Source organism: Zea mays, chromosome 9 (genome assembly GCF_902167145.1).
Source record: "Zea mays cultivar B73 chromosome 9, Zm-B73-REFERENCE-NAM-5.0, whole genome shotgun sequence".
Taxonomy (NCBI): domain Eukaryota; kingdom Viridiplantae; phylum Streptophyta; class Magnoliopsida; order Poales; family Poaceae; genus Zea; species Zea mays.
Genome location: NC_050104.1, coordinates 92,828,067 through 92,837,062, shown reverse-complemented (window position 1 = coordinate 92,837,062; position 8,996 = coordinate 92,828,067). Strand labels below are relative to the sequence as shown.

Sequence of the window (8,996 nt, the reverse complement as noted above, 5' to 3'; positions counted from 1 at the left end):
GCCCCCGCCCCCGATAACCACGCAACCGCCTGACCTTCGTTTTCATCGTCGTCGCGCCGCGCCGCACGCCCCCGCCTCCGCTCGCCCCCGCCGCAAACAGCTCACCGAAAACCACGCAACCGTCCGACCTCCGTTTTCATCGCCGTCGCGCCGCGCCGCACGCCCCCGCCTCCGCTCGCCCTTCGCTCGCCCCGCCGCAAATAGCTCACCAAAAACCCCGCCCGCACGCTCGCGATTCGCTCTATCCCGCCTCCATCCCACCGCCAACCACAAACGCGTGACCCCGACCGCTGCGATTCGCGCCGGCCCGCACGCGTGCCGCGAAGCCCGGCCGCCGCCGCGAATCCCAAATCTCACGCCATGGATGGCGGCGATAGACCCGCGAATCTCCATCCCACCAGTCCCTGGCGTGACCCACCAGACCCCAAATCTAGGCGCGACAGCTCCAATCCCTCAAAAACCTTGCCGTTCCGATCTCCCCGCGAATCTGTCGCGCCTATATGCTTAGCATTTTTATACGACCTTGCCATCGCCGCCAGATCCCCAAACTCGACGCCCGGGTATCTCGATTGCGAGCTTCGCGTAGCAGAAGGACAAGAGCAATGCCGCGGGTAAGATTTGATATTTACGGTCTCCATTGAATTTAGAATTGTCTGATATGTGCTTGCTTCAATTCTGTCATGTGCTTGCTGTTATGTGCTTCCATTGAATTTAGCAACTACTTTCGAGACCGTGTTTGCTGTTATGTGCTTGCTTGTTATGGTGAGTTGGTGACGCTTCAATTCTGTCTAGGTGCACTGATTTTGGCGTGTGATTAGTAAACAAAACTATGAGGTTAGGGACAATTGACAATAAAGATTTTTTGCATATGAATAAGATCCTAAGGCTGTGTTCTGTACCAGCTTGTTTCAATAGATACTTATGGTGTTTAGGATGAGAATATGATATACTGCTTTGTTGTCTTGTTTGCCACTAGATAGTTCAGATAAACTAAACACCTCGTGTGCAACTGTTCTACTCCGGTTTGGGCATGGCGTTGTGTTGGTCTCTCATCGATGTGTGTTTAGTTACATGAAACCCACTTAGAATTAATCCTATTTGTGATTAAATAACGTCACAGTCATTAATCTGATCGTGCAACAGAACAAGGCTGTCATTATCCTCAATATAATCCTGAGGATATAAACAAACATTCTCTAAGATACAGGTGTTTAGATGCAATATTTCCACAGAGAAATTCAGAATACATAGATGATTTTTTTCAGAATAGCAGAGCATATTTATTTGGTTGACAAAATATACTACACGATATAACTGGCTATGAAAAATATACAGAGTTGTTCCATAAATCCTACAATGTTGTTGAATAAACAAACCTGTAAATAAGTTACACACAAAGATATAGAATATAAGGCACCAAATAAAATATTATTTTGATCAAAAAAATGGTGTCACGATATGTTATTTCAAGCATTAGAATTGGGGGAACAAAGCTCTGTCTTGGTCCCAAGGGTCAGCCATAAGTCATACAATGTTATTGAATAAACTAACATGTAAATAAGTTACACACAAAAATATAGAACATACGGCACCAAATTAAATATTATTTTGGCCCAAAAAAGGGTGTCAAGACATGCGATTTTAAGCACTAGGGTAATCAAATGAAATAATGAATACTTTTGATTTGATTTTTACAAGGTCCACATATATTTGATAGTTTGTGAATTTAGCAGTTAAACAACATGGTACACTGATTCATCAAGAACTGAGTGTATAATAAAAGCATGAATGCTAACTAAGATTCAAAAACATTTTTTATCATATAAGACAGCATCACAGTACTTGAGGGCAAATAATTTGCTAGACAATAAGGTTTTGCACCAGGGTCTATATTTAGCATTTAGAAGTAGCATAGCTAGAGCTTTCAGCAACTCATACTTGAATAAGAGCATCTTCAGTATGGCCTAGGTCGCCCTCAACCAATGTTGCCATGCCTCGCTGTTTTTCACCATTGGTTAAAATAGTTTTGGGGCTGATAAACTAAACACCTCTAGAAGTCTATAGTCGTGTGTAGTTCATGAGACCGCAACAGAGAAAAATAAATGAATCCACATACACATTCTTTATTCTCCAATTCCATCTTACACTACCAGCAGTCAACATATATTTTCATGAACTACACACGACTATAGACTTCTAGAGGCATTGAACCTGTAACCAAATCTCTACTACATGAAGGGGCCCTTCAGCGCAGTTTGGTTTGGTTCAAACAAGCACTACGGGATACGGGTGCCCTAAGAGAGAAATCAAGAATGTGAGTGCTACTTGGATGTCAACCTGTTGAGTACACCTTTAGTTTTTGCATCAATCCTAATACTTTCAGCATCAATGAATCAAATTGGCACAGAAGATAGCCTCCGAATTAGATGATCCAATTCATATGTGAAAAGTCTACATTGTATGACTTTGGAGCTCAATTTTCCTAACCCCCAAGTCTTAGACAAAATCAACACATTTGATTACAACTAAGCAGGACACCTAGCAGAAATTGAATCTATTCATCACCATCATCAAGAGCTCAAACTAAAATAACTGTGCACTAAGTTTGCATGTTTAGTCATACCCAAAAGTGGGGATGCTTGTTACTAGCACAAAACAGACTAATAACAGATAACTAAACACACAACGATGAGAGACCAACACAACGCCTTCGTCGGAGACGCGGTAGATGTTGCTTTGCAGACAGCTATTCACTCAAAACATGTTTAGTCCATAGCAATTGTACACTGTTTAGTAGCTTAAAAGTTAAATCCATCTTTTTTTTCCCTTAAGAAAGATATCACTTTGTATCATGAAGCATCGTAGCCCTAACTGTGCATCAAACAAACAAGAAGTCAATTTTAGGATACCATATCATACTGAACTAATCACATGGAAGTTTTTTAGCGACCTCGCAGATCTTATCAACTATATCTTTATATAAACCTTTATTTCCCATAAGGCTTTGCAAGATGATTAGTCAAATAGAACAACATTAGCCCTATGTTCAGAATATTGAACGGAGAAAAGAAAGCAAGTGCCACAAATAAGATAAAAATTTAAGAATACTATGCAACAAAAATTTCAAATAGTCGAAATAAAAATGGAAAGCTTGGTTCATGCGCATGGAATTCAATTGTGTTAAATAGTAACATACTTTCTACATGTTTATTCCTTTTAATTTTTATTAGGCCACTAAAAAATAAAAAACTGACATTTTTTTATCTGGTGAAGGCATATGTGCAGCAGCTGGAGAGCATTAAGCTGAAGCTTGCACAACTGGAGCAGGAATGCTAGAAAAGCTCGCCAACAGGTAACTCCACTCAAAACATGTTCACTGAAGCTTTTCTGGCCCCTTCATGTAGTAGAGATTTGGTTACAGGTTCAATGCCTCTAGAAGTCTATAGTCGTGTTTAGTTCATGGGACCGCAGCAGAGAAAAATAAATGAATCCACATACACATATATATTCTCCAATTCCCTCTTTCCATACTACTGTTTCCACAGAAATCAAACACTACCAGCAGTCAACTCCACTCAAAATAGCTAGCTGGACCGCATAAACCTCACAGACCCAACAGTGCAACTTCATACTAAGGCATTAGGGGGCTCGATTTTGGCAATTATGAGCTTGATTGTGCCAGCACAACCTCAATTTCCTGTCACCTGCCCTACTATCTCCACTACCAGTCACTAATCACCCCACCTCCATGGCCACCAACTCTTAGTTCGTCCTTATTAATCTTCCTCAATTATTATGTGTTAATAATCTAAGCCACTTGATTTTATTATTCATTTCTGCTGCCCAGAGGTCAAATGAAGTTTGAGATGCAAAATGAGAAATATTTTCCCTCGGTACGATAGACAGATGTATCCAATTGTTAAAACTATCTACAATTTGAATAACAAATCAAGTGGCGAGATTCTGGTAGATACCAAACTATGATAATATCTTGTTGTGATTCACATGTCAGATGAAAAAGAGCGGTAGACCGGTAGCTAACAAAAAAAAAACAAATGCGCCCATTGAAATAACTAAAACTAAAGCCTAGAATCCTACAAAATAGCATTATAACTGCAACACAACGAGTACTGCTGGCTTCAGCTAAATGATTAGCATAATTGGATTTGGCTGATGGGACAACTGAGATTATGGATCCATAAAGCAAAAAACTTTGAAGTAGTCCATTACAAAACAGTGTCTAGAAACTACATCTACATTTGTAGTGACATAACCGGTTAAACAGAATCTTCTCAACATATGCAGGATCACAAAATTTGGAATAACTCTTAACGATCATCTTTTATGGAATTTTGGTTGTCCGAAACTAAATTACAGGGGCTAATGCATATAAATAAGTTGTTGTCGTTCAAGGTTTTAAGCATACTAATCCAATGTAGAAAGCACATTCAAGCTATTGTATGTATAATCTATAGGTGTTTGGTAATTTAAAGTATGCATTATCAAGTACATGTGGGATTGGATTTGGGAAATCCAAAGTCCAATTTAACCCTGTCTGCTTTGGATGTACATGAATATGATCTGTTTGGATTTGGACATCCAAAACCATGTGATCAAATAAAGCAAAATATCCATTGGGTTGCAACACAAAGAGTCCACTGTCCATTGGAACTAGCTGGACATGGTTTTATAGTGATGACAACCCTCTCTTCAAATGCTACATGGGGGAGAGAATCGAGAACGGGTGGGTGAGAGGGGCAGACTAGAAAGGAGCTCAGGTGATTATAGATACTTCAACTTATTGTGTAGCAACATCTTTTCCAATCTGAAATGACCACATTGACATTTGTAGTCGTGCATCAGTAGTCCCTTTAACTAACAATATTCCTTTTTAAATAGTATTTATGAGACCAAATAAATATTGCAATTAGCAGTTGCACTTTAAATTGCAATATATACTTTCCAAAATGTACTTCAAATAGTAAAGCATGTCCCAAACTGCCCAGCAAGGGCAGATCCAAAATTGACATGGCAGCTGGGCCTCTTCTAATAGGACCAACTTCTTATTTTATTGGCTAAATATGTATTAATTTCCGTTGGCCTGCTACTGTTCATCAGAATACAAACAACGGAATTTGGCCTCCAAAACAGAGTATGTGCAAGCCATTGTGTGTTTTTACCTATGCTTTCAGCACATTTGATGCAGGTAGCATATCAGATAAAAGTATATACTACAATTCAAGTAAGGTGATACTATGTAGCTCCTGAAGTGTATACTGACCTCTAGAGCCAAGGTTTGCCCTAGCCGCATGTTATTTGGATTAGTGGCAACTTCATCTAAGTAAGAGACACTTTCAGCCTCACAAAGTTGCAACAGCTGGGAAATTTAATATATCAAAAAATCAGTCACTAAATAAGGTTTGCAGTTTGCACTACTACACTCCAATTATGTTAAATCATATGCAGTTAACTTACAATAGAAAGTATCTTTGCCTTTAGCCTGGAAATAGAAGCAACAAGGTCGATTGATTGCTTCAAACATTCAGGGACAACTAACTTCAGTATAGTGTGAGAAAGTGACAGTATGCCTCTGTTTCTATAGAGTTCCTGCATTAAATTTAGAATTAGTAGTCCAAGCTAAACCCATGACCAGTCCAACTGGAGTATGCTTATATATACGCTCAGCCTGGAACATGCACAAGTTTCCCAACAAAATCACCAAGGTTTGATGAATCGACCACAACCTTCTCAATTGCTTTGTCCGCTGCTCCATCAGTGCCCTTGTTGCCCTACAGAATACGGGAATACATAGATCCTGAGGATATAAACAAACATTCTCTAAGATACAGGTGTTTAGTTGCAATAAGGGCACAGAAAAATTCAGAATACATAGATGGTTTTTTTAGAATAGCATAGCATGTTTATTTGGTTGACAAAATATACTACACGATATAACTGGCTATGAAAAATATATACAGAGCTGTTCCATAAGTCCTACAATGTTGTTGAATATTATTTCTGCCAAAAAAAGGGTGTCAAGACATGCGATTTTAAGCACTAGGGTAATCAAATGAAACAATGAATACTATTGACTTTTACAAGGTCCACATATATTTGATAGTTTATTAATTTAGCAGTTAAACAACATGGTACACTGATTCATCAAGAACCGAGTGTCTAATAAAACATCCATGCTAACTAAGATTCAAGAACATTTTTTATCATATAAGACAGCATCACAGTACTTGAGGGCAAATAATTTGCTAGACAATAAGGTTTTGCATCAGGGTCTATATTTAGCATTTACAAGTAACATATCTAGAGCTTTCAGCAACTAATCTCTACTAACTATTAAGGGGCAGTGTAGACTGCCCCCGCTCCTACCCGCACGCGCTAAGTCCCGCCCCGCAATGGTCGCACGCCCCGCCGTCCGCCGCGCGCCCACGTGCCCCCAGACGCCGCCGCGAAACAACTGCTCCCGCACGCCCGCGCCGCGAAACCACCGCTCCCACAACGCCCGCGCCAGCGAATCCCGCACGCCCGCAACGGCCGCAGCCGCCGCACGACCCGCTGTCAGCCGCTTCCCCCAATCCCGCAAAGGCCGCCCGCGCCAGCGAAAACCCCATCCCCCACCTACCCCACCGCCATGGCCGAGCTCCAAGACGACCACCGCCCCGAGGGGTACGATCCCGACTCCCGCGCCGGCGCCGGCGCCGAACCGGTCGGCATCGAGATCCGCCGCTCGCGGGCGGGGCTCGGGGCGGAGGAGCCTGTGTTGGCTCCGACGCCGGTGCTGGCGCCGGTGGAGAAGCCTCGGGAGGTGTCGGAGCGGGAGCGTAGGCAGCAGGAGGAGATGGCAGCAGAGCTAAGGGCGCGGAAGAGCACGCAGTGGAAGGGCCGGAGGGTGGTGTGGGACTACCGCAAGGCCGAGAGGGCACTCGCGCAGCTGGAGAACCGGGAGGTGGAGCCACAGGCACCGGAGGGGGAGGAGAAGGAGAAAGGGGCAGAGGAGGAAGATGATGTGATCACTGAAGAGGTAGTTAATTTCATTCTTTTCCTTGTTCTATGTTGGCCCCACAGGCCCAATGTGATTGTGCTATGCGTTATGATTTACAAAACTTGAACTTAGTGAAGTCTGTTGAATTTTGATGGGATCCCCAGAATGTAGTGGAGTCAACACAAAACTGATCATGGTGTTAAATTAGGAACATTACTGTTCAACCATATTAGCACCATTGTCGTCAACTCGTCAAGACCGTGTTTTGGACACAGAAAAATAAGTCAACCTTGTTTTTTTTCTGGCTTCAAGATTACTAAAACATGGATATGGATAAAGTAAGGAGTAGACTGAGAAGACAGTGAGGTGTAGCATGGATATGGATTGTGAATTCTACCTCTTGATGAAAAAGACGTCAACGGACGTGTTCTAAAATAATTTGTAAATTCTGAATCCTACTAACTGTGCTGGTGCTACCAAAGAGGAAGATATTAATATGCCATGTTTTGTTTTGCAGGATTTGCAGAACATACTGTCTAAGTTGCGTGATCAGTACCAGTATTGCCTTTATTGTGGATGCAAAGTGAGCTTTGTTCTGGAAACTCAATTTTTTTATACAACATCTTCTATAACTTTTTAAACTGGATGCCTTTTCCTACTTTGTTCAGTATGAATCACCAGAAGTGCTGGCAAATGAATGCTCCGGTCCTGATAATACTGTTAGCCCCTTTTTTCAGCATCCAAATTTTTTTACCCTTCTTAATTTAGTAATAACATCTCCTTGTCTGTTGACAGACTGCTTCCTTGTATAGGTGATGTTTCATCTTTCATCCATCTCATGTACATATGTTCAAGATGGCGCCATTGGTTCCTCGGTAGAATGGGATGCAAAGGTTCGAGGCATTAGTGATAACCCCTCTGCTGTTATGTTACTGTCCAATGTCCTTTGGAAAATACCAGATCGCACCATTTCCCATGACACATCACCTTTGACTATATATGCTACCAGTTCAATAAGGTACATTATTACTTTTAAATGTTTTACATATGATTTTAACTTGTTCATTTATTCAAGTAATATCTTTTCCAGCAATATTTGAAGTCTGTACTTGGCTATTATGGAAGGGTAATTAATATCTTCTATCTTCTCTATGAATGTTTGAAGCAGTATCAATCTAGAACACATTATGCTAATGGATTTGCAGTGGAGGATATTGAACGATAATCTCTAATCCTATGCGGTAAAGCATTTTGCAGATTCAGCTATTGTGAAAGATGCACATACTGGCTTACTACTATGACAGACCCGATATTGTTTGAAAGAGGAGGCCTCCCGGCTCCAGGATGGTAAAGTCAGCTTATTACTCTTCGTTTCCTCTGGTTCTGTAAAGATCTTAAATTCCTTCCATATTGTGTATTTCAGGATTCTGGGCTTTGGTGGCTCCACTGTGTCATTGTTTGCCCAGATGGAAATCATGATGTCCTGCTTAGAAATCCACAATGCTCTACTGTCCATTGACTATGGTGCAGTAATCTCTTCCAATAGGTCCACTGTGTGCAGAGTGCAGTAAACAGTGAAACATTGGAGGACACGATACAGAAAGGCGTCAACCGTCGACATTGAGAAACTGAATCCTGCCTTTCTTTTCACGCGGGAGGTGCCAGAGCTTCATATGGTTTCACTGTGAAGACAGGTGCAGAGGTCCCTCTTCACCATGGATTTATATAGAGAGTAGAGGGTGGATTTATATAGAGAGTAGAGGGCATCATAGTACTTCGCATCTCAATGTATTTTACCATTATATCTTGACTCCGTAGCAATGTACGGGCATACACCTAGTAGTAGTAGAGATTAAGAAGGTAAGAGTAGTCTGCCGTTCTGCCCTCCCGCGTTCTGCCGTTCTGCCCTCTCCCGTTCCGCGCGCAGAAAAAAAATCAAATTATGGCTCCTCAGGGATCAAACCTTGGATCTATTGAGCAGAATGCCTAGCCTTCCACC

The 8,996-nt window shown here is 41.7% G+C and overlaps 1 protein-coding gene across 1 annotated transcript; it reads left to right on the top strand.

The window, feature by feature from the left end:
* Positions 1–1,439: 1,439 nt before the first annotated feature.
* On the top strand, positions 1,440–8,996 carry LOC103638668 (G patch domain-containing protein 11; the record flags this gene model as incomplete). The annotated part of the gene is made up of 4 exons (XM_020544209.2): positions 1,440–1,448; positions 6,680–7,036; positions 7,515–7,580; positions 7,666–8,996. Coding segments are annotated over 4 exons (576 nt in total), but the record flags the coding sequence as incomplete, so codon positions are not given.